Source organism: Petromyzon marinus, chromosome 32 (assembly GCF_048934315.1).
Source record: "Petromyzon marinus isolate PM22_M1 ecotype Great Lakes invasive population chromosome 32, UKy_Petmar_22M1.pri1.0, whole genome shotgun sequence".
Taxonomy (NCBI): domain Eukaryota; kingdom Metazoa; phylum Chordata; class Hyperoartia; order Petromyzontiformes; family Petromyzontidae; genus Petromyzon; species Petromyzon marinus.
The window spans coordinates 11,798,035-11,824,018 of record NC_133698.1 but is presented as its reverse complement, the minus strand read 5'-3'; the positions used below and the strand labels follow the sequence as shown (position 1 = coordinate 11,824,018).

General features: G+C 46.8%; 1 protein-coding gene across 4 annotated transcripts in view; it reads left to right on the top strand.

The window, feature by feature from the left end:
- Positions 1-3,247: 3,247 nt before the first annotated feature.
- Positions 3,248-25,984, top strand: part of NCAM1 (neural cell adhesion molecule 1) — a 216,082-nt gene continuing 193,345 nt past the window's right edge. For 3 of the 4 annotated variants that reach the window (XM_076071289.1, XM_032964618.2, XM_076071288.1), the window contains exon 1: positions 3,248-3,675. In XM_076071289.1, the coding sequence (XP_075927404.1) occupies positions 3,621-3,675 (55 nt within the window). In that variant the 5' untranslated portion in view covers positions 3,248-3,620. The remainder of the gene's footprint in view (positions 3,676-25,984) is intronic. The other variant, XM_076071290.1, reaches the window with a different exon arrangement.

Here is a 25,984-nt window from a genome sequence, read left to right as displayed (position 1 = left end):
TGCGAAAAGGGGGGATATTGGACATGGGCTCCCATTTCATTCCTCACACCAGGGCCCATGTCAACCCACGCTACACCACTGTTAACAGACCCAATGGGAACGACAAGAAGCGTGCCCCCACTCTTCAATAGCAGTGCCCGCCAACTACTTGGAGTGGCTTGTGAGACTCACATTTAAGTTGAAAAGGTTCCCACTGGAAGTACCTTTAATGCCATCGCACGTTACCACGATTTCCCTTCTGCCCGCTCCTCCAGCACTTGCACAGTCGACACCTAACCTCCAAGGCCAATGTAGTTATTTTTAGGGTGTGGACATGGGTACCCACATGGATAACCCCCTCCCCTCATAGTAATCAGTGCCCATTTACCTCGCCTGGTATGTAGGAGGGCGTGGGTTCGATTCCGACCCTGATGCCTGCTGTATATTTGGAGTTCGCGTGTCTCTCTCCGCGTGGTCGCGTGGATTTTTCTCTGGCTCCTCCTGTTTATCCCCCCACATTACGATCAATGTGCGTTTAGAGTGATTTGGCTGTTATAAACTTCCACATGATGATACGCCACTTCGTTGAGCTCTCATTTGTGGCCAGGTCGTTTCTGAAATAGAGCTATATAGCTCAGTGAGCCTTACCTGGTAAAATGAAAACATTGTTTTAGTTTAACGAGTTTCGTTTGCCGGCCGAGTTTCCCTTGAAAATAACTTTAAAGCTCAATGGGATTCACTCGGGCAATAAATACACTTCTGATTCTGATGCTTCTGAGTTTCAACAATCGGATTTTGGGGAAATGGTCAACCTTGCGAGGTTAAGCCATGCCGGTTATACAGCGACGTGTGCTGTGTTGTGCATTGCTAATTGGGGTGACCTCACGGCTCCATTGCCTCAATGCCCACAGCTTCAAGTGGCAGAGGCCTTTGCAGTTTCCATGGTTCTCACTGTACTCGCCCTGAGAATGCATCCTTTGGGAGATGAGCAGCATTACAATGGTGGGATGATTTGAACAACAAAACCAGGTGTATGCTATACCACGCTGCCTTAACACCTACACCGATAGCACCTCATATGGGCCTGATATTGTCTGATCTCGGAAGCTAAGCAATGTCGAACCTAAACTAAACTTTTATTCGCAAGGTAAAAGTCCGTTGAGCTATAACATATTTTACAGAGGCGACCTGGCCACACATCATAGCTCATCAAAGTGGATTATCGTGTGGGATTTTTTTGTTGTTATAGTAGCATACATAATCCGAATGCACGTTTCTAAACGTGAAGGGCAAAACCAGAGGACCAGGAGAAAAACGCACGCGGGAGAGAAAATGCACACTCCAAATATCAGGATCGAACCCACGACCTCCTGCGTACCAGGTGAGGGAGATCACATCTCACCACCATTGGTCAGTACTCGGATGGAAGACTGCCTGGGAATATCAGGTGCACTCCCATGTGTATATTTGCACAATGTAATGGTATTAATGATTTATATTAATTGTGGTGACTTAATAATTTGATGCACTGTTTGAATATCCATCTCAATTGTTGCCCTGTAGTTATAAAAGGCTCCCCCTCAACGTTGACTTGTAATCATTTACAACCTTTTGTCAAGCCACTGCTGCCTGAAGACCTCCCCACAACGTGTCGGCCATGGGAGTTGTTTAGCCATACTTCAACAAGCTGGTTCAGTAAGGTTTGGTGAAGGGATGCAGGGGTCAGGACCGGTTCAGATGCGTATCAGGCGAGGCGGGGAATATATTGCAGTGCTTGATCCACTGTATCACCACGCCCACCACCAGTGTATGGCTTGGCTTATTTACTTAATATTTCGTGTGTGTATAAATCCAAATTGGATTTCATTTTGCCAAAATTGCATACATACGCTGTAGATGTTTCACCAAATTGCACAAATGGCCAAATCTCCAACATCAAGATATATTGCTTTACATAAAAAAAAACATGGTTATGCTAAGCACGCACTTACATATGCACCACAGACGTATATAATAACCATATATGTAAACATATATATTCCTGAAACAATACTGTAATATTATATGAGCCTATACACAGCGCGGAGTGGAGTGGCAGCACGGTGGATAGCATAATGAATATTAAACAGAAAATCTCACAATTTAGCTTGATAGGCAGCCATCGCTAACATGAGTGCCACGTCGTATCCTACCCGGTCCCGATGATGAAACGACCTCCATGCCCGCACTTCATACAAATCCCTCCTGTTCGTGGTATTATGCCCATCGCTGGGGTCTACACTGATTTATGAAGATGAATAACAAACAACAAAAAAGACCAATATGTGGATTGACAAAGGGCCGCACGCATATACACCCCATACACTCCACAAACTGGCTATGAAAAACCTCTATTATGACTATGAGGTGTGTACACCACACACACACACTTTGGCAAATATATCTAATGTACTGTATATACAAATGAATGGGCTGCTTTTATCTCCGAATAATCCTCTATGCATTCCAATCCGGTTCTGGATTTAAGAATTGTTCTGCGCAATGCTTTTGTCCAGTGTCATCAGGAGCAGCAGTGCATTGCCTGTGTAATACTGGGGGAGGGATGGAAAGAGGGGGGCGGGTGCTTGGTGGGGGGAGGGGTGGTCTGGATCGGGAGAAGAGTGATGGGGCGGTGGGAGGTCTAGGGGAGTTGGGACAATGGAATAGGGAGGTGATGGGTTACGTAAAGCGGTGCTAGAGTATTCCTGCATGCACAATGACGGAACTACTTTCACCCAGCTATATCCGTGGGTTTTTTTTGGGGGGGGGGGCAGGGGTGGGGGTGTCTCGGGTAGGAGGGGGGTGGGGAACGCAAAAGGTGATTTTGTTCGTGAGTAGATGTGGAGTGTGAGGTGGGGGTGATGAGGATGGCTGTGTGGAGTGGGGATTGACTGTATAGCGATGGGGGATGAGTGGGGGAAGGGCGAGCCAGGGCTGGATGGGTGGGGGTTGGTGATGATTGCTCAGGATGGAGGGATGATTTTAAGGAGGACGGGAAGGTCCTGGCGTCGTAGATGCAGAGTAGCAGACGGGGGGGGGGGGGATAGAGAAAGAGCGAGAGAAAGGGCGGGAGGGGCAGGGAAGGAGGGAATGATGAGTGTGGGTTGCTCAGGGATGTCGGGAGGCAGGCGATGGAGAGGGGGGATGAGAAGGGGAGGTTGATGTAGGGGGGGGGTAGGAGGGGGTGGGAGGGAGGGAGGAGTGTGTGCGTGCGTACGTGTGGATTTGGAAAGTGGAAGAGGGGGTCTCTCAGCACATGCGCATTGCTTCGTTCTGCACGCCGCTCGGTGCGCTGTTCGCATCAACCTCACATCGCGCCCTGCCGAGTGGATGAGTGCAAGGTTCCGCCGGTTCCTGGGATAGATACGTCCGCTCGTTCATTCCTCCCTCGTTTCTTCGCGGCTTTAATTAATAACACGACGATAGCGCATTTAAACGTACATAGTCAAAAAATCAAACAAACGAAACACACACACACACGCGGCGCCTAGCTTACACACACTCACGTCTGTGTGTGTTAATCATAACAGCAGCAGCAGCGTGCAAAGATAAGAGCGCTGAGGACAAGGAGGGAATCTTCCACATCCACCACCGCTGCAGAAATGGAGGGGTTCCGAATCCTCTCCATGGTCGGTCTCTTGATTTACGGCGTTCAAGGTACGGCTGTTTGTATAATATTACCATAGATGTATAACGCAGCACATGCCCATCAACATGCACAAGTTTTAATCATCGCTGGCGTTCGTATTGAGCGTGCGTACGAATAGATAGCGCGGGCCGCGTATTCTCAAAAGCCTCGTCGGACCAGATTTAATCTGGACAGATGGACGCTGGGTGCACAAAGGATTATGGCATGCAAAGTAGGACTTGGGTATACCTAGCGAGCCCGTTGGCTTAGCGCGCATGTGTTAATATAAGCCATGCATTTCTGTACGACAATAATGAGAGCGCGAACAGCAATGAACCCGATTTGAAAATTTCACATTTGCACTTATGCACACGCGAGATCAAATTACCGCTTCTTAATAAAAACAAAAAACCCCGAAAGAACAGTTTAAGTGGAACGAACGCGCCGTATAAAACGCGTTGTTAAAATGAGCATTGCATTGTTAGCGGGATCGGGTTTTTATTTTTTGTGTGGTACGGGCGCTATAGATCGCGGGTGTGAATGTCAGTGCGCGTGTGCGTCCGTGTGTTTATGCGCGTGTGTTTATGCGCGTGTGTTAGTGTGCACGTCTGTGTGTGTGTGGGGAGCGGTAGTGTAGCGGTTAGCTGCTGCGTTATGAACCCCGAGACCCAAGTTCGATTCCCGCTCACGGCCACCTACAGCAGTGACGGTTATCTGCACCCGTCCTGGGCCTCACCTAGGTTGACTCAGACTTAAATGAGTCCCTGGTGCGGTGTGTAGTAAACCGCCACTGGGGAGACAAAGGCGGCCGGGTGTGGTGTTGGCCCCCCACTCCCTCGTGTGCCGTGCTGGCCTTAATAATAGGTGCTCGCTAACAACACTTGCCCCAACAGCCCATTTAAGGCTATACGGGGGATCTTTGTCTTTGTTTGTGTGTTAGTGCGTGTGTTAGTGTGTGTGTGAGGCGCGTATGTGATTGTCTTTGTGTGCGACTGTGTGTGTGCGCGCGCAATCATATGCGCGCGCGTGTGTGCGTCCGTGTATTATTGTGGGGGGAGCGGTAGCGCAGTGGTTAGCGCGCTGCGCTATGAACCCGGCGAAGCGAGTTCAATTCCCGCTCACGACCAGCAACACCAGTGAACCGGTCATCTGTCCTGGGGCTCCTCTTGGTCGACTCCGCCTCTAATTAGCATCTGGTACTGTGTGTCAACATCGCCACTAGGGAGACAAAGGTGGTCGGGCGGGGCCACCTGACCTTAATACGTGCACGCTTACAGCACTTGCCCCAAAACGTCTGCTCAGGCTATACGGGGGATCTTTGTCTTATCGTATGTGCAGTGTGTTATTTTAAGTGCGTGTCTGGGTGAATGGGTGATTGTGGGGAGAGGTGGCGCCGTGGTTAGCGGACTGCGCTACAAACCCCGGTAATCTGAGTTAAATTCTTCGGCCACGGCTACCAAGCCCTGGGAGTTCCCTAGATCGACTCAGCCTTAAATTAGTACTCATTGCGGTGTACACATCAGCACTGGGGGGAGACAAAGGCGGCGAGGCGTGGTTATGGCCAATAAGTGCTGGACCTTTATATGTGCTTGCTTACAGCAAAAACATGGGGTGGAGGGAGTGCGAATGTGTGTGTGTGATTGTGAGTGAATGTGTGGGGAGTGGTAGTGTAGCGGTTAGCGAGCTGCGCTACGAACCCGGCGACCCGAGTTCGATTCCCGCTCACGGTCACCGACAGTAGTGACAATTATCTGAACCGGTCCTGGACCTCCCCTAGGTTGTCTCAGCCTCAAATGAGTATCTGGTGCGGTGTGTACACATCACCACTGGGGAGACAAAGGCGGTCGGGCGTGGTGCTGGCCACCCCACCCCCTCTGGTTGTCGTGGCGGCCTTCATAGGTGCTCGCGAGCAGCAGGCTATACGGGGGCTCTTTGTCTTTGGTTGTGCATGCGTACGATGTGCTGTCATTTTTGTTGTTGTAGGGGTGGTTGGGGGTGACAACAGGGTATTTGGCGGGGGTTGTGGCGGAAAGGGGTTGGACTCCCATCCAAGCCACATCAGTGGTCTTCATGAAATCAATACGCCCAAGCAGCGAGCCTGCAACGGCACACAGTGACGATAATAACAGCCGAAATGAAACCATTCTATTTAAGCGCCCTTCCTCACGAAACTGCACGACTACTGACAGACACACAGACTCGTGCAGTCTGAGCGCACGCGTGTGTGTGTGGGTCTGGAGCGGAGCAACGGGACGACTTATTGGATTTTGTCGACACGTGGACCCTCGCCTTTAATTGAAGATCTGCAACCTCTTGATTGCATGCTTTTGTAGCGGTAGTGGCGGTGATGATGATGATAACAATGCCCTTTGCCTTTTACCCGGGGAAAGCTGCAAGACTCTTTTCTTGGGGAGGGAGGATGCGTGGCTCCACTAAATGTCTGAGGTGTTTGGCCAATTTCCAATAATTAGCGTTCGGCTTCACGAGGGAGGAAACCCTGGCACATAACGGGGGGGGGGGGGGAGAGAGAAATAAGCCCGGTGTGTTTCGAGGGGATAACAGTCAACAGCTTCGCACAAGATGCACGTTATACTCACCCACGTTTATTCCACTAACACCCCTTGGCCCGTGTATCACAGGGCGCGTGCCCTGTGGCCCCGTGTCTTTGTATCAAATTCGTTGTCGTTCGTTCGAGGACGCGCATGCGTTTGTCATCGCCACGCTGGTGTTGAATTAAAATCGGATCGTTTTAAATGAGCATTGCTAGCTAGTATCAAGGTGGATACACTAGATATAATAAAAAAATATATAAATCTTATGTTGCTAGTTAAAGGGGCAATAGCAGCAGCAGCAGCGGTGATAACTATTGTAAACCTCAAACGTTTAAAATATTGTCTGCTTGTGTCGGGTAAACACATTCGGTAGCCCCTGTTAAAAATAAAACATTTGCTTGCTTGCGCGCTCTCGCTCTATCTCGCTCTCTGCGTGTGTGTGAAGCGTAAAGGAGAAGGGGGGGGAGAGAGAAGGCGGGAAAAGAGGAGTGAGTGGTGGGAGAATGTGGTGGGTGGGTTTACGGTTGTGCCGTTATTTATTTATATGTTTGAAACAGCGACGGGAAAACAATGAACGAACGCATCGAGCGGATGGAGACGCCTTCCCAAATCGGGGCTTTGCCAACGAACGTTCACCGTTCGCGCGCCCATCACGCCGGCAGGCTGTGCAATGTCTCGTTCGCCAACCTTTTTGTCGATCAACGTGTTTACTCGTGAGAGAGCAAAAAGCTAAATATAATAACGCGATTTAAAACAAACAAAAATTGCACAGCTTCAACTTGATAATTATAATAACAAAAAATAATGTTCTTTCTGTCCCGTTTTAATCAGCTTCGAGTGTGTGTGTGTGTCACCCATTGTCATCTTCCAGCCACGACTTTGTTAAGTTCTTCCGTCTAGAATGTAAAGGGGGGGGGAGGGGGTAGTTTATAAGCAATAAGCTCAGCGTGCTATCAACAGTGAAGATTTATACACCCAATTGAGCTAATGGGCATAATGGGTAAGAGAAGGAAAAAACCCGTAAAAGCTTGTTTTGAGGAAGCTTTAAAGAAAATGGTTAAGCATTGCCCTTTATAGAAAAAAGTGGATTTTTTTCAGATTTTTTTTTCCCTCACAAAATTAACAAGATGCACGTGTCTTCTGTTTCCATTTTAACTCCGTGCATCTAGCCTCGACGATATTCATTATCACATTGCTGCGTACACCTTCTGGAGCAGATCTTGAGACACTGCTGCAGGAAACATGAAACAAAAATGACGTGCGGTGCAGAGGAAAAAAAGCTAACCGTATAAAATCAGTATCACAGAGACAAACATCATCGCATCATTCTGGCTAAAACCGGTGGTGGATTAAAACAAAACGAGTCTCAAGATTTGTCTTCAAGATAGCAGCGACACTCCGTTTGTTACCACCCCCACTCACCGCACACCTCCGACTTGGCACGGTTGGCCACGTACGGTGCGAAAGAAATTCAACGTACGGGCACGTACATCATTTGGCATGCACGGGGAGTGAGTTTTAACGCGTGTAAGGCGCTCGGAGCGAGCATGCCTCTCCCTCCTGCGTGGGGAGCGGTACCGCACACCTAACAACACCCAACAGAAAAGGTTTCCCGCACCCTCAACCGGGTGAAGGAGCTGGCGGTAGGTAACAAAGCACGATCAGGAGGCTTTTGCCTCATCGGGCTCTTATTGTTCAGATGGGGGGGGGGCGGCGGCGGCGGGCGGTCTATAGCACTTGGGGGGGGGTTGGGTGTAGTGGGTCAAATTGTGGCGGCGGGGGAGGGGGGGCATTGGGGGTGGGTGAAGGCGGCGTGAGCAGAAAGGGGAGAGGTGGGGTCAGGAACGAGGTGGGTGGAGGGGGAAGGGAGGGCAGCGGCTGTGGTTTATGGCTATAAAAGTTGGATGGCAGGAATACAAAATAGGTGTGGGTGTTGGGAAGGGCTTGACACGCGAGAGGAACAAGACATGCCGCATGCGTCGCCAGTGAGTCATTCTCGGGGTCTCTGGTGATACTTGCGTTAGTACCAGTCAGAGCAAGACGTCGTACATGCCACCTAATTCAACATTTAAATACGTGTATAACATTTTACACTGTAAATGTCATTGTCCTTGCACTGCGCGTGAAGCTGTGCGTGAATTATTTTTTTTTGCGAGGGAAAAATGAAACATCTGTTATTCATAAGAGAGGTACAGGCTGAGGGCATATAATGGGCTTTTACTTGCTTGTACTATGCAAGGGTGGTGTCAGCTTTCCTTGTGCATTAATTTGTCAAAAAAGCCAGAGTTAAACATTACAATTTTTTTTTAACAATTAAAGACTCGAACTACCATGGGTCAGGATTTTTTTTTGTAATCCTTGATTAATATTTTAAAATTGTCAGTCAGAAATGACTAAGCGTCACAATATATCAGCATCCCTACAAAAAAATGTTTGACTTTTATTCGTGCACTTTTCCTCTGAGCCTATTGGCATGTTTCCATAGACGTTTTTGTGGGGTTTTGAACGTGAGAGGCCAATTAATCTTTAAAAGAAACCGGTTTTTTTAGGAACTGAATTTGATTAAACAAATCTGAATCGAATGACTTTCTCCTGCTCACTGCACATTCCTGACAATAACAGTTTCATAATATGCCATTGTTTCCAGAATAAATATTTGCTAAATCGCAATACCACCGTTTCATTTATTTGTAAGCAGAATGATAAATATGATGAATCCAGTTATAATTGTTCCTTTACCAAAAAGCGAGCGAGTAAAAGGCACCAGGGACAGAAAAAAATTGCCTATTAAAATCAAGACACATCCACAGTGTTGTGCGTGTGAAAGGGCTAGAACACTTCATTAAACTTGCATCAGATTCGCCACTTAAAATGTGTGGGTGTGGGTGATCAATGATGCTCTATTGACGCTGAAATATTTATAAGCATTTGTGACAGTTGACGTGAAAATTAAATAATTACGGCCTTGCCGTTACACTGTATTGACCCTGTGTAGCTAGTACTGTACACAAAAGTAAACTAAATATACGTATATTTATTTAACTTCTTTCGCACCGTACGTAGCCAGCCATGCTAATTGGAGGTGCGTGGAAATGACAAACGGCCTCGGCTTGTATCTACTGTGTAATTTTTTTGCTTAATGGGACAAACATCTAACTTGTACAACTCCCAAGTTTAAATTTGAAGCATTAATTAGGGGCGGGTTTTGGCTGGCCTTGTGTGCGCGCGCGCGCGTGTTCGTGCGCAAGGCCAAATGATGCAACTTGGTATCCTGGTCTCTATGAAGGCTATTAGATCCAATTAGCGCTTGTCAACATAATTTGGAAGGCGAGTCAGCGAAGCAGAAGGCATTGGTATTTTTGTAAAAAGGAACACACACTTGAGCCAATGACAATTTCCAGCGTCGTCATGTAGAAAATGATATCGTCTATTTTGCCATATTTTGACCATGTCTTGACAGCTGGATAACTCATGCGGCCAATGTACTTGCACGCATGCCAGGTTTGTGTGGAGTCTTTAATGTTACATGTGTTCAGTTACTAAGGTAAATATGAGGTGCCTTGTCAAAGTATGCCACCTGCTGTAAAGGGGTTATTACATATTTCGTAAGATGATTCGACAGAGTGGATCATTGCATTCTAGGCCTATTCGCAGATTAAAATCCAACCACGACTAAATAAAGTGGTATTAAAACAAATCTTACGCGATCGCCATCACCCGAGTGCACCTTGCCCAGGGAGATCACGAATCCCAATGAGCTCTGAGGAGGTGAAACAAAGGACGCCGATTGACGCGAATTCCACCTGCTGATGGGCACGACAGCAGAAATCGGATAAACCCGACTGAGCCGTAAGTTTACACCTGTCGACTTTAACATGGCCTTTATAATCTGCGAGCGAGCGTTCCAAGAGCCCGATGCGAGTCGGGGGCACGCGTACGGAGAGTGGTTGCGAGCTTCCGCCCGCGCTTACTTCGATGTTAAAGGAAGCTGCGGACTATTCTGAGAGATTTCGGGGCTTAACGAGTTCGTGAAGCTTCGCAGCGAGCGCGGCTGGCTGGCAAACCAGAGGCCGCTCGATTGCCTGGCGGGCACGGCTAGACGAAGGCTGCCACTCCGTGCAACCACGGAGGAGGAGGGGAAGAATAAATAAAATAAAATAAATCCCCGACATTCACAGAGCCCATCTTGTTTATTTTAAGGACGCGCATCGGCAAACGTGCGCGCTTATTAATAAACTGGCGGCGCGCAGCACGCGCAGTAAATCTGATTGCAGATTGAAATAAATAAATTTGGCCAAACGTGAAATAGCAGATGGACCATTAGTGCGGCAGAAACAATAAATATGGGAGCAACAGATACGGCTGTCAGGGGGCGCCCACGTTACTGATGGTGGGGACAGCGGCGTCCATTATTGACACGGGCGCACATCATAGATGGATGAGCGAGCCGACTCTGGCCGTTAGTCAAGGCAGACAAAGACGGCTGGACGGGTGGTGGCGGTAGGGAGGGAGGCTTTGGGGAGGGAGGGAGGCTTTGGGAGGCTTTGGGGAGGGAGCCGGTCTGTCGGAGGGGGGTGTGTGTGTGGGTCATGGCGCTGTAAGAGGAGCCCTCCCAAGGGCTGTCGCTGTCACTCATTAATGGCATCTCTCTCCGCGGACGCGGCCAGATGTGTCTCTGGGTTACGCATGCGGGCGGGAGAATCGACGTTGCGGGTCGGTGGCATATCCAGGGATTTATTAAACCATGGAGGAGGTGGAGTGTGGGGGGGGGGTGTTGCGCACTCGCGAGGGAGCTCGGGGTGGCACCTTATTTCGATGGACGAGAAGTCGACGAAGGGGCCTACCGAGTGTGTTGCTCCGCTCAGCTTAAGGAGGGTGTGGGGGGGGGCACGGCAGAAAAGGTGGGGGGAGGGGAGGTGGGGGGCAGCGCTGCCCCGGCCACGCCCTCTCTGCTGCCCCGGCCACGCCCTCTCTGCTGCCCCGGCCACGCCCTCTCTGCTGCCCCGGGCTACGCCTTCCCCAGCCACCGCCCCAGTTGCGGATGAGCCAAGCGTGCGTCTGCGCTGCTGCCGTATGCAGCTGCGTTAATCACGCAGAAACTGACCCTGTTACAGGCTTAGCTCGTTGTTCCCTTGGGAATGAGATGCGAGAAGAGGGGCGAGTGCTGTGGCTTCTTGGGCTTTGGGCGGGAAGCGACAGTGAATCTCCTGCGACGGGCTGTCAAACCTGTACCATGGCTTAAACCTTATTCGGTTTTTTTTCCCTCCTGCAAATTCGGCTGCTACCGCATGCCATGAAATATTTGAGCCCTAAAGGCTGCAGCTGCTGCAGCTGCCCGCGTGAGGTATTTGTGGCATGGTCACAGGGTTCAGATGTAATGTTTTTAGCGTCTGTGCGGGGGCGTATTTTGGGGTGACTCCGGGTCAAGCGAGGACTTGAGAAAACTACATCCGGCACACCCGCTAATTTATGAACATAATGTCTTAACGCTGCCCGTTAAAACAAAGTATCCGTCTTCCGAGGCCGTATCTCTGTGCCATGACGTCTGTCAAGTCTTCTTGAGCAATTGACGTTGAGCGCATAAATTTCTCAGCGAATTATTTAAAGTGGTGGCTAAGAGCATCCAGAGTGCAGTCTGCAAATGTAAAAGTTAAGCTGAATGCATCCGCATCCTTGCTAATTTTTCCATCCACAGAGATGTATTTGCATGCGCTGAGTCACAACTATAATTATAGCGTAGGATAACGCCGTAGATATTCAGCAAGTGTAGTTTATCGACAGTCCCAACGTTTAATTTCTACAATAATGTGGCAACGTTGGCTTCTGATCATATCACCAAAAATGTGTCCGACCTCCGTAAGGTGATGGAAGCGAAGCAGGGATGAGCCTACTCGGTGCATGGATGGGCGACCACCATACATGGCAGATGTTATAGGATGTAGGGCTACACAGTGGGCAGCGCAGCAACATCCCTTCGATTGTACTTCTATGCTGCTATGTCAATGCGCCTGCCTGCACCAAACCCACACTGACAGATTTGGTGAAGTATGTTCAAATAACCCCCACGACCATGCACGGTGTCGGGAGGCTCTCATCCGTCAGTGGATTGACAGAGGTACATGTACTGTACATATATTGTCGAAGTCTTTTTTCACATATAGTGAGAATTTAGTGTTAAATGAGCAAACCAATTATTGTTGTTTGCTAAATCCGATCTTTTTTTAAGTTTTGCTGCCACTTTACGGCGCGATTTTGTCGATGGGGGAGGGGGGGTAAAACAAAAACACTGCACAAGTCACAACCATGTTCGTTCACCCAAAGATGTACCAAGGTTGACGCCCCCTCCTCTTTTATTTATCTGCTATCTGTGAAAGTCGTCGAGCGCATGTCCACCGGGGGACAGCCAACAGCGGCCCTGCAAGGATGGCCCTGGGCCCTGTTTCGTGTCTTGGATCCGAGCCACGCGTTTGACTCCACCTCCTCGGAATTCCTGCCCTATAATAGATGTTCTATTCGAGCAAGGTCGCCGTTGACTTTTTTTTTGCAACAGAGCAAGTATTGATCAACCGCTAGGATTTCCCATTCGAGATAGCGTGCCCGACCACCAGAGGGTCGGGCACATTCCTAGTGCCACCCTCATTGTTTACCGACCGGAGCCTTAGCCGATGCTTAGTTTAGGGTTTCGTCCGTCGCAGATTAACGGCGAGATTATCTCCGAAGATGCCTCCCTGATGCTCTGGGTGTCTGGGTTTCGTCGAAAGTGAGCCCATTATCGGTGCCCAGATGGAGGAGGCAGATGGAAGCTTGGGCATAGACCAAAGTGCTCGAAGGGGCATGGCAGACAAAGCAGATGGCTGGTGAGGCATCCAGGCGGGCGGGAAATTGATTGCCGTCCAGCATAAGGATTTTACACGAAAGTCCGTTGTAGTCGCATCTGTGTGTGCGCGTATTTGTGGGTATGTGTCTAGTGTTAGTGCAGTGGTCTTGGGCCTCCCCTAGGTCGACCCAGCCTGGTGCAGTGTCTAAATAAACAGCATGAGGGAAACAAAGGCATCCGGGCGTGGTGCTAATCACCCACCCCGTTGTGTGCTGTGTTGGCCGTCATAGATGCTAGCTAACAGCAGTTGCCCCAACATTCTGTTCAAGGCTATAGGGGGCGATCTTTGTCTCTGTATGTGTGTGGGTGGAGTGATTGCACAATTATTCCCGCACTATGCCATTAACCCAGAGTCCTAAGTTTCATTCTCTTCACATGACTTGCATTGGTGCGCGTAGAGACAAATTCGGCACTCACGAGATGACGGTGGCCGGGCATGGGGCTGGCCACACCACCCAACTCAAGTGCCGTGCAGGCTTTAATAGGAGCTTGCTGAACGCACTTGCTCGAAACAGTTTATGGGGGGGGGGGTTGTGTTTGTGTGAATGGGCGTGGGTGGAAGAAGGGGCAGCACTCGTCTGAAAGAGGGTCTCTGTGTTCACGTGACCATGGTTCAGAACAGGGGCAGCATGGGCGGTCTCCCCTCAGATGGCGGCTCGCTCCTTCGCTCGCGCTGATTGCGTCGATGCGCAGGGCTGGGAACGATCGTGAACGCGCATTGCGTACCACGTGTGCGTTAGAGGGGGTGCCACCGTGCTGAGACGTTAACTGTCTCGCTTGAGATGCAGGAGGTCAGGGGGATGCGATCCCGACCCGGACGCCTGCTGTATATTTGGAGGTTGCATGTCCCCTCTCTACCCGTGGTCGCGTGGATTTTTGTGCATCTCCGATTATCACTGTTGGCTATGTACGGTGCGAAAGAAGTTCAACGTGCTTACGAACCGCCATATACAGACTCCGTGGTTCGTTCGCACTCGATACGGTTCTTTGGAGGCGAGTTCGATTCATGGCTTGGCGTGGCGCGTTGGATTTATATCCTTACGTGAACTTGACTTTGTGGCCTCCCTTGCATTAACACGGCTTAAAAAGACTTCGAGAAAATAAGCATGAGCATGGCGCAAAAAAAAGCAACATCGGGCCACACCACTCGCATTCACGGTGACCAGATACGCTCTGAAAAAAAAACCCATCTCATCGTGATTTCGTTGATGGAAGACGTTGGCTGCGAGGTGGTCAGGAGATAGCAGTCGAACAGTGGATTACTGAGCCAATCTGTGCAGAGCCTCAAGTGTCACACCTCTTGTGTGTGTGGGGGTTTTTTTTCCCCAGGTACTCCGCAGTTTCCTGTCGCATGCAAAACATGATTGGAATTAACCAAATATCCCAATACGGGATCCTCCTGTAAATGAGTATTTGTGAGGCTCTTTGAGGTCTTCCTCTATACATTAAGCATGTTCAGTTACGCAGTGATTGTGCGTTTGTGTCGGCCTTTCATAGGAGTTGGCCATAAAAGCACTTGCCCCAAAAGTATATAACACAAAAAGTGAGATATTGGTCAGCATCTTGGCATTCACGTGCCCATATGGACGAAGGTGCATGCGCGTGTGTGTGCGCACGCGTGTGCCTGTAGGCTTGTGTCTGCGCGTGGGAGTTGTTTGCATGCAGAGGTCAAAGTGTTGGGGCAATAACGGCTGACCAGACCCACAGGGGAATGTTCCTGACACAAACAAGATCAAGATCCATCAACTTGAGAGATGCCACACAGACCTCTGTCTCTCTTAGTCAGACCTGCAAAAAAAACAATTTGCATGGCTTGAAATTAAATTCACCTTCAGTTCAATGCATCCCTTCAGTTGAAACAATAATCAGTTTTTTATTCTTGGTTCTTTCGGTAAAGTCACGTAGAAGGGAAACAATAAAATAATAAAAATATAAAACAATAAAATTCTCACGACGTTTCGACTGCAACACAAGCAATCGTCATCAGGTGTGAAAACCACAGCAAGAAATTTTGAAAAAAGTGGCGGTTATTTTTAACGTTAGCACCACGGAGAGCGATTTGCCAGTTATTCAGATGGACGAGTCCATCTATGTTCGGAAAAGAGGAGGGGGGAGACGAAAATAATGGAAAATAATCAGTTTGTTTCATCTTTCAACATCACTCACATCATAATGATAAAACGCTAAAAAATTGGGCTTGCTAGCCTATGTGATTGCTCGTGTACACAGATCAGGATTGTGTGCGCCGAGGAGTTCGAGATGGGCCTGGGTTTTTTTTTTTTATGGAGCTGCATCTAACATCACAGCACTAAGCCAGCACATTTTTATTTCTGAGTTATCACTCAAGAGAGAATTGAGGTTTTATGTGCAGTGAGTGTGTCTCAGACCAGTCAATGATTACTGCAAACCCCTAACAAAGTAGCTGTATTTAATGTTGCCGTGCAATTGCTTTAAGGGTATAAAAGTAGTGTTGGAGATACACTGCAGCAATCACTACTTCATGTATCCAGAGATTGCAGGGTGGTGTGTGGATAAAACAAAGATGTTGGGAGCTAATCTTGTGAGTCTCTCGTTTCACTGCTCTTCAACCATCAAAGATGTGCTGCTGTCCTTGGAGAATCCACTGTGGAATACAGATTCCAGTGTCTCCGTAACTAGACCTGGCAGAAAGGTTACCATTGTAATAGGGGAGCGAAAACACAAACACACATGTATGACGGACTACACGTGACTCCTGAAAATGATAAGATTGTTGAAAATATCCAATCATTGTTTTGTCCTGAGTCGTTTATAGGCGTTTTGCGATCAACAAAAACGTGACACACAAACAGCTTTCACTCGTCATGCACGATGTTTTTATTCTCATCTCACGCGTTAGGTCGATGGTTAGGCTGGAACGCTTTCTTGAGAATCGCGTCATCGCTTGTCTTACTGACCTGTGCTTGGGGCAACCACGTTCACCGCCATATTTTACCTCGCGTCCTCGGTTTGAGTGCCTCCATAGTACTGGGCCCAGCTTTGAAGACATTGGGGATGCTGGTTGAAGGAGGTGCGGGTTACGTAGTGAGGGGCAAGGCGGTTGGTGGTGGAAGGCTGCGTCTCGTATTTCTAGAGTGAGGTGTCGTAGTCGCACTTTGTTACCTCATTCTCACGACGGTGGCGCGAGTAGATCGAACAGGCGTCGCGATCAAGCACTTTCCTCACCTCGGAACCATTTGATGGTGCATTTGTTGAGTGCGGTGCCGATGCGCTTTGATATCCACGATTTGGAGGGTTGTTTTATTCCAAGGAGGAAAGAGCAATTATTGTTGGCTGATGGTGCCGTGTGTTTGCCCCCTCTGTGTAGGAGGGGGGTAGGGCAATGTTAATTAGCATGTCGGTTGGGGAAAGAAAAGCTTTGCATAAATGTATTATATATTTCAAACGAGGCTGCTTAGAAATCTCGTATTTTGTTGCAGAGACACCATTGGAAAGGACAGCTGTGTATGTGTGCCAAGAGCAAGTTATTCAGCAGATCAAGATCAAAATGACCAAATAAAAAAGGGTAGCAAGAGCGAGATGGAAAACAAAATTTTAGGGCTGAATTTGATAATGAAAAAAAAAGAAAACCCCCATTGTGTGTGGAAAAATATGAGTTTTTATCCCATGCACACCGCTATGTATCCCATGCACACCGCTATTTATCCCATGCACACCGCTAGCTTTATAAAAAAAAAAACATAACAAGCTGAACATTTCAGGATGCCCACTTGGAATTCCACTCATCAAGAACAAAATGCAAATCGGAAACATCTGATTGCTAATGGCCGCATTATGGTGAGAAGTGATGGTTGCTCATGGACAATACTGATGACGGACTGGCAGCCAAAGGAGAGAAAGAGCAGCCCAGAGGACGACCGACCTAGAGCATGGAGGTATGAGAACAGCTCCTCTGCATGAGTGAGACGGATTGTGGCATCTCAGGATCACGATTGATGGCGACAACGTGCTGAGGGCTTCATTCAGCAGTGGAGAGATCACGGCTACTGCTGCTGCTGCTGATGATGATGATGCGAAAGCAGCAACAGTTGAGGCACCTGAGGTGCCTCTTCAGCAGGCCACCCTCATTCCAGCGTTCGCTCTTCGCCAAATAAATTCCCAGTGCTGTGATTCCTGGGAAAGGAATCGAGTGGCTCCAGTTACTCGGGATAGGAAGGCCTTCAATAAGTATGGAGAGACTGCGGCTGACTCCTTAACAACGTAGCTCATACGTTATGATTCAAAACATATATTGTTGGGTTTGGCCACGTAGCCGATGAGGCCAAATGCGTGTCGTAGGAATCTCCTCCACCCGACACAGCCGCACACATTGTCACGTTTACAGTGCACGCCTTGAACGCGCCAGTTATTAGAGCTCCAGCTCACTCGTGAGTTTAAGAGAAATCCAATTAAAAAAACTACCTTTCATTTGCAACTACACCACGCATCTTCTGGACAAGATCTAGGCAGTAGATTTTATTCTGACTTAATGGATTTTTTTTCTGAAGAAGATGCTTGGCGTCGTTTCATGTGAACCGTCGTATCTAATTGCTAAATTTGGTTGAGAATTGCTCTTCATTGAGGTAATTGCTCTTCATTGTTGAGTGAGGGTGGGCGGTATTCAACACTTGTGCACATGACAATTAAATATTTTATTTGGCTATGTTGGGTGGTGGAAGGTCTTCTTGACACAAATTTGGCAAAAATGATTAGGTGACCTGACCCAAAAATTAATTATGAATGGGACCGTGGCTGATGATGAGGAACAATTTAAATATCATTGACACGTGTCGTTGTGAAAACTGAAAAATATATATTTGCATTTAATGTTCCTGTTCTTCATTTCATATGTGGCATAGGCACACAGTGGCTTCCACGTGCGAATGCCATCATAGAGTCGACCATAAAGTAATCTTATAATAATGATGGTGATGCATTGCAACATCGCTGAATGTGATGTTGGAATAAAACAATCGGCTCCTTAGAAAACAGCGTTTTGTAACAAACGCGTCGTTGACCGTTGCCTACCTGGGCATTGTGAGACATCCACTGCCCTGCTTTAAAATAATTGTGCAGGCAGTGATGGCAGTGGGAGGCCTGACAGGTAATTTGTCTGTTCGCCTTTCAAGCTGATTGGCATTTAATTGCCAAGAAAAGATTACTAAAAAATATATCATATAATGATTATTCCCTCCTGCTAATTTACCTTGTCTGAGTCATAAGTTAGCATATTATAATTAAGAGTGTGGGAATAGTAGTTCTTAAGTATCTGTTTAGCAGTACATGGATTGGGTACATTCATAGTGATTTATTATTGGAATTTATTTGACAATTTAAATGCTTATTCACATTGTAGCATGGCATTGATAATAATTACCAGTTGTAATTATGAGTAATTTTCAAGCAGAAATATAGGGCAATGAAATTAGAGTGAATCTCGAAATGAACAAAATATTCCATGACAATCTGCATTATATGATTACATAATAAATGGAACAACTTGTAAATTATAAAAAAAGAAGGAAAAATACAAATCTGCAAATATGTTTATTTAATTTGAAATCTATCCTCTGTTAATTAAATTATCATTGTCATTTACTTTAGTGTTAGGGATCAGAGATAACATTACCAAGTCTTCATAATAAAGGTTTTGGGTTAGATCGCTTAAGTATTAACGTGTCGTAACTTTTTACCACCCGACACGGCCAGTAAGGTTTGTGAAATAAACAAAACGCGCCAATTGTAGATTTATTCTCCAACACACCGGTGGGCTGAAGTAGTAACTAATTGGCGCGTTTTGTTTACGTGGCAAGCCTTGCTGGCTGTGTCGGGTGGGGGAGGGTTACGAAACGTTTCTCCTTATGCGATCTAACCCAACAACCTTGATTGTGACTAACACTTTGTCGCGAAAGCCTAGGTGTTAATGCTAATTCTGTACTTTTACACGCATACCGTTGCAGTATTTAATGAATGAAAATGTCCAGCTTTTATCTGCCCACCTTAACAAAGTGTCTTAATGTGTCGCACTCACAATAAGCAGTGCGTGGTTATTAATGCTACATTGAACTATCTCACCGCCGCCCGCATTATTTGTCTTCTGCCGCTGCAGCTACAGAAGCCAACCAGCAAAAAACGAAACAAACTATCCCGAGTCCAAACGTTTGTATCCCCGCTTGGCGCGCGTTGCAATTGATGGCGCATTGTACAAACCCAGAGCAAGCTGGCCATTGTGCAAAATTCGTCGGTAGCAATTGAGTAAATATAGAAGCAACACCTTATGGAAGAAAAAAAGAACACTCTTACAAAGGCGAAAAAGCAGGCTGAGAGGTTTTTTTTTACCACTGAAGTTCAAGTGTTGACAATTTGTCATCTAATAAATGACGAGCAGGCTTAAGTGGAAAAATGGCTTTTTTAACCCAATAGAGCATGAAAGAAATTGTGTAACAACTCCTAAAAGGTATTCACTTATCTCACAACTTGTCTTAGACATCTGTAGAGATATATTAGCTATAGATCTGTTCTCCGCTATCTCGTTCTACGCGAGCCAATAGAGTTTGAACTCAGCTGTCTATGAATGAAATGTCCAGTTAAATTGAGGGGCTGCGTGTTGTCTTGGTGTGGTCTGGGACTGTACTTGCTGTGCTGTTTTGCTGCCTTGCCTAAGCTTGAGAATTGGTGTACTTCCGCAATTAGAATGTATACGTATTTATTTATTTCAGTGATTTGTTTACCTTTCCCATACTTTTTCACTCCTATCGGTTTTTTTTGCGTTGTATTTCTGTCGTAACCTTCTGACCCACCACTCCTGGACATCTGTGAAAAAAGAGCTTCACGGCTCATCGGATTTCTCCAGGATAAATAAATATTTGGTTTCTGATTAAGAAATAAACTTCGGGACCTACGTGAGGTGGATTATACATTGTGACGTTTTGCTAAGTAGACCACAATTACCCGGTTTTACACAAATAGTTTAGTCGAACAATTGAACGAAATAGTTTTTTCTTTTCCCTAAATGTAAAAAAATGGATGTTGTTTCCCATGAAAATGGATCATCATGGAATGATGTTGTTATACAGGAGACACGTTATCTGACAGCTCCAACATCTCTATGGGAATTGAGGGCCTTCTCAAGCTCTTGGCGAGTTTTTCACCTTGTGCTTTTCTTTATTTTTGTTACACATTGGGAAATATTGTGATGCATTAGCCGTGGTCTGTACGTTAATGAGAGGGAAACCCCCTCTGATCCCCATCGACATCTGGTGAACTACTGGCAGATCCGATTATCCATGTCCACCTGTGATATTATCTCCTGATAATCGACATGCTTACCCGTGGATCAGCATTATGCTCATCACCGGCCATGTTCCATCCACTGCTGGATGAAGGCTTCCTCACATCGTCACCAATCACTAGATGCGCTTCTGCGGCCTGTATTGAATGCTCTTTCTTCCAATATTAGAGAGCCACTGGAGCTGTGCACTTTTATATCTAGGTTGAAAACTAATTTTCTTAAAGGGACTGATTTTCGTGTTTTACTTTGGTGTCCTTCCTCCACACCTCTGATTAGCATGGTTTGCTACATACGGTGCGAAAGATGTTCAGCATGCGTACGTACTGTACATGAGCCAACAGTCCAGCACACTACTGCACATCAGTGAATCTCATCGCTTCGCTTCAGTGACTATCCTCTTAGGCGTGACCTTTTCCCTGGCTGCCATCTAGTCACCAGTTTCCCCCCATCAGCCTTCATCGCTCCTAGCAATGTGTCCTGCCCATACCTACTTGGGCACTGTTAATATGTAGCAATGATTAAAATGGTGACACAATAACAGATTGTCCTGTGAACACTACGCATCCAGGAGCAGATTGACGGAAGGGTTGAAATTAATAACGATTGTATTGTGACATACACCCTGTGAAATTGATGCCTTTCCATCCACGCGACCAGACGCTGCATTCTAAATATTTCACTCAAACCAGGCAAGAGATATTGGATAGGAAATATGACCTACTCGAGCCTTCATGGGTTGTAAATTAAGCAGAAATAAGAGGCTACTTCATATTTAATTAAATTGTTACTGCTTCAGTGGCCTAACACAATGTTCAACGATTTCGGAATTATATTATTTTCTTCGTGAAATGTGAATGCTGTGGATCTTAATTATGTCAGAGCACATCTGATACAGAAAAGATTATCGACATTTGTTATACAGCAGTGCCATTGCCATTGATAACACTGTCAAACTCTCAGTTCCAACTAATGCCAGGAATATGTAGAGCAGCATTAATTTTCAAACTACAACCACATCGCTGTGAACATGCTGAACTCATCCTATCATGGAAATCTAACAAGGTTTTCAGCATCGTTAGCACTGGGATGGGAGACCGCCAGGGAAGACCGTTTGTGCTTGGGTCGTGAAGTGGTCAATAGGTGGCATAATACATCATTGCATTTTCAGGTTTCTCAGTGTTAGCCTCTGGTGTGCACGGGTTTCGCCGTGGTGCAGTATTTTAGTTTCCACCCACACGCAAAACATTTTAACAATGGAATTGGCCACATGATTCAATGCGGGACTCTCCTGAAAATAAAATATGTATAGACACTCCCTTCGGTAAATGTGGACCGTTTATATTATGACTTCTGTAGCCTTGAACAATGTTGAAAGTTGTCAAAAGCAAATGGAAGTGTATGGCCAGGATGGTGATTAGGTCGTGCAGCTCTTTGTGACTCCATTGTTTGGCGACGGCCTCCCTCACGCCGTATTGGTCGTGGCAGTTGTTTTGACCATACTTCACCATGCTGGTTGGCGTGGGTTGGTGAATGGGATGGCCCAGGGAAGGTCGAGATATTGTTCTTCACCGATCCAGAAATTCTCGGAAAGTTCAGAGCACCAACGTGCAATGTAGTAAACAGTATTGTTTGGCAGAAGTTCTAAATTTGAACTTCGTATTTGATAATTAGCTTAGCATTCTATTTGTCCCTGGACATATTGTACAAAACTTTAACTTCATCTTTGGCACTCAAGAGTTTCGCGCTATTATTCGTCACTTGGTCGGTGGCAAAACACGGGCGAGAGGTAACACATTTTCTTTTTAGCAGTGAGGGGGGTTGGGGCAACCTTGTGGATGTTATCAGTTCTCGCAAAATGAGCACTGTAACAAATACACACCGACATATTCTTGGTTCTTTCGGTGAAGTCGCGTAGAAGGGACTTTACAGAAAGAACCAAGAATATGAATCCCTGCAGTCACGAAAGCTTTAAAGCGAAACACACTGACATGTCCGCTGCACCAGAAAATAATTGTTCAAGAAAAAAAAGTTGCGTTTCATGGTTGCTCTGGAGAGAGAGTGAGTGTTTTTTTTTGTCTTTGTTGGGTTCACCGAGGGCGATGGCACCTCAAAGTGAAGTGTTGTTCCCCGCTATCACTCCATCGACCAGACAACCTCCTCGCACGCACGCCCATAGTTTTCCATTAGCTCTGGATATCCACCAAATTGTATTGCTTCGTTGTTGCGGCTTTAGGTTATGCGGCTGGCGGACTGTGATTTTTTATTTTCACGAGTGACTCCGTGCGAATGCGTAGCGCGCGTTGATTTGGGGCGGATAATGGACAATGTATTCAACTTATTCTGCGTAGCATACTTTAAAGATGTCCTTTTTAGTTTAATTCGGGTGGAGCGGTGGTGGCACAGTGATGATCTTCTTTTGTATGGATTAATAGTAGCTGATTAAAGATGTAATTTTATATTTGTTATCCACTCAATTGTCTGTTCAGAAGCAGAGTGGATCTTGTCCAGTGGTGCTGATGTTGAGCACACTTGTTCTAGAAACCCAACGGCCTGAGTTTGATCCCTGGCCACAGCTCACATCAGTGGTGAGTTCCCTCACGAGGCATGTACTTCACGTACCTGCACTCACCAGCATGGTGAAGTATGGTCAAACAACCCCCGCCCCCCCCCCCCCCCGTTACCAATGCAGCATGCGGATTCCATCGTCCAGCGCTGAATTGATAAAGGGCTCTGAACAAGTATTAATTCACAAACAAATATTGTGAAAATGCTGGATGGTTTCTTAACGTATATAAAAGTAAAATGTTGCTGAATTCGTAAAAAGAGAGGACCTTTTAAATGGATGCCACAAATTTAAGTGCACGGCTTTTTACTTCAATGTCGTCGGCATATTTGCGTGGCTTATCATGCAGAGGAACATTGCTCCCGCTTGGCAGAGCCTCGGAGGAGTTTCATTCAGGCATTCGTGCCTTAATTGAATTAATGACTGCAATAATGTTGGACCATATTTCCCAAAACTGTCACAGCTGGAAAGCCCTTAAAATCAAATAAATGCAGCTGACAAGACCTGCTGGTTTAAAAAATATAAGTTCAAAGGCCCCCCCCGCCCCCATACTACAGAAGTGCATAGAATCAATAAATATAACACCTTTGAACTACAGTACTCGCTTGTGATGTGAAGACGACTGAGTAATCCGATAGCATAAAATGACTTACTTAAAACTGACATTTTGCGTGTGCGCCCGCGCTTCGTTGGTGGTTAACTGTTCAGCTGTGCGAAATACAACAACAACAACAAAAAGTCACAGCCACCACCGGCGTGCGTTTTCCGTGGCCGAGAATCGAACGGAGGGTTTTTTGCGGACTTTAGAGAGCGGCGGTGCTCCAACCGAAGCGCCGCAGTTCCACCCCTTCCTTCCCACGCACCGCCTTTGCTGCTCTGCATGAGGCATTTCATCTGAAGGACCTCCCCCCCGCCCCCTATCCCACGTAGTAGTCACCGTCGAGATTGAGTGCATTCATTCTGACGGCAGCTGTGTTGAAACACAAACGAAGGAACGGACGCGAGAGTGCGCAATCTTGCGAGGCACATGCACACCGTGGATACATTTTTGCGTGTGCGCGTGGAGCTCTCTGCGATGCGTCAAACTTCCATCATTCGAAGCGTAGCTGCGCTGTATTTGTAATGAACGCATATCTCTGGATGAAGCGGTTTGTTTGAGCTACGCCAAAAATATGGGCACGTTATTAAATATTTAAAAAACACGTGTTTATTATACCCGCCATATTTAGAACTCGTGTGTTCATTTCATTTGAGCAGGATAGGATATAAAACACCGAGCCAGATGCTGTGGTTGCTTGGAAATTATACCGGCAATAAAACAATATGAACAGTATGGCCTCATGAAGATGAATGTGGATTAAGCTATCACAGACATTGAGTGTCTGTAACTCTCTGTGATTAAAAGTTCTTCACGCCTGCACAGTGCACTTCAATTTATTTTACTTGTTTTAAAATTGCACATGAGTGCGTGGGTCGCTGCTTGTACTTGGCGTGTAGGATACCAGCCACTTGTGGTGTTGTGGACACGTTTTAAATGTCGCATTCCAACCGGTTCGATGGTGGATGTGACGAGTCACAGCAACATTGGGGCTCTACGCTTAAATGGAGCACGTCTGACACGAACACAAGTATGAAAAGGCCATACCAAAATAACAAACGAAAAATTGCATTTAAAAAATATATAAAATAAAGAGGCGAACAAGAGCAGTGTGGAGTGATTTTATATTAAAAAAAAACTAAATGTGACGCCCAAAATAGCAACGGTGTGAGGGTTTTCAGTCGGTACGCACTGCCGGATGTAACGTGCGGGTCATAATTATGGACCCGGGATCGCGGTGAGACATCAACAGGGGAGCAACAAAGAGGATGAGACATTCAAAACACAAACCAGAGAGGTAACTTTAACCGTGAAGGAAAGTCAGCGGGCTCAAGACTGGACGCATCTCTATCAGACGCGATGGCCGGTGGTACGGAGACCGGCGATTGAATGGCAGCCGATGAGAGAAGGGGACCTCGAGGATGACCACGCCATGGAGATGGAGTTGATGAGATCTGTTTCGCGTTCAAGAGCGAGACGGATTGTGGCATCGCAAGACCCCGAGGGCATCGGGGGGGAGGCTTTCATCTGGCGACGGAGAGACAATGGGCAGATGAAAAACACCTAAATAAATCTTCAATCAAAAGTTTGCGGAAGCTGAAATTCTATGGCACGGCATGTTTTAGCAATACTTTTCTTCCATTGTTACACCGGTGCATAGACCATACCCAAATTTATAGTATGAGGAATTATTATGTTTACCAAGCCCAATATTGAATTGATGTATCAGCAAGCTTGGGGTTCCTGCACAGTCATGAAGCTGCCAAATATTTTCAGGTTGTTTTTTGGACATTTTAAAGCAATTTAGTTTTTTTTGTTTTCTCTCATCCGCGCTACAAAAATCTATTTCCGTTGCTTCATTTCATCGTAAGCTAGTAACACACAGCTACCCAGCACACCAACCTGCTGGTGGGCGGTGTGGGGGTTACCGTTCAACACACTGGTTCAGGGGGGTTTACCATTCAACAGACAGTCGCCATTTCAGTAGGCTGACTTTAACACAAGCAATAGAAAAAAATGCAACATAATACAGCAACCCCTTTTATAGTGTCTTCGCCAGAGAGCACCGCAAACGTCCTTCCGCCGCCTTTGTCCGATTTACTTTTCTCCCCTCGCTGCAGGGCGTTGGGCAATGGGAATTGTGCGAGGTCTTCTTCCGAGGCACAATCAGCTGTGTCGTGAGCAATGAGGTCACATTCTTGCATCCCTGCGTTCGGTCCGAGGGTTGAGCGTGACTGGCATTTTTTAAATTCTAAGAGCGAAGTAATGCCGGCAATGGTTAATGAATGGACATTACCGGTGGCTGATGCATACCATCAAAAAATATAATGGAGGTCTGCCATCTTTTTCACGTCATCTCCCCCTGTCGTTTTTAACCTTGGCCGTTGGTTTTATTTCCCCGCACTAATATCAGATGAGGCTATCGCGTGTCCGTCTGGC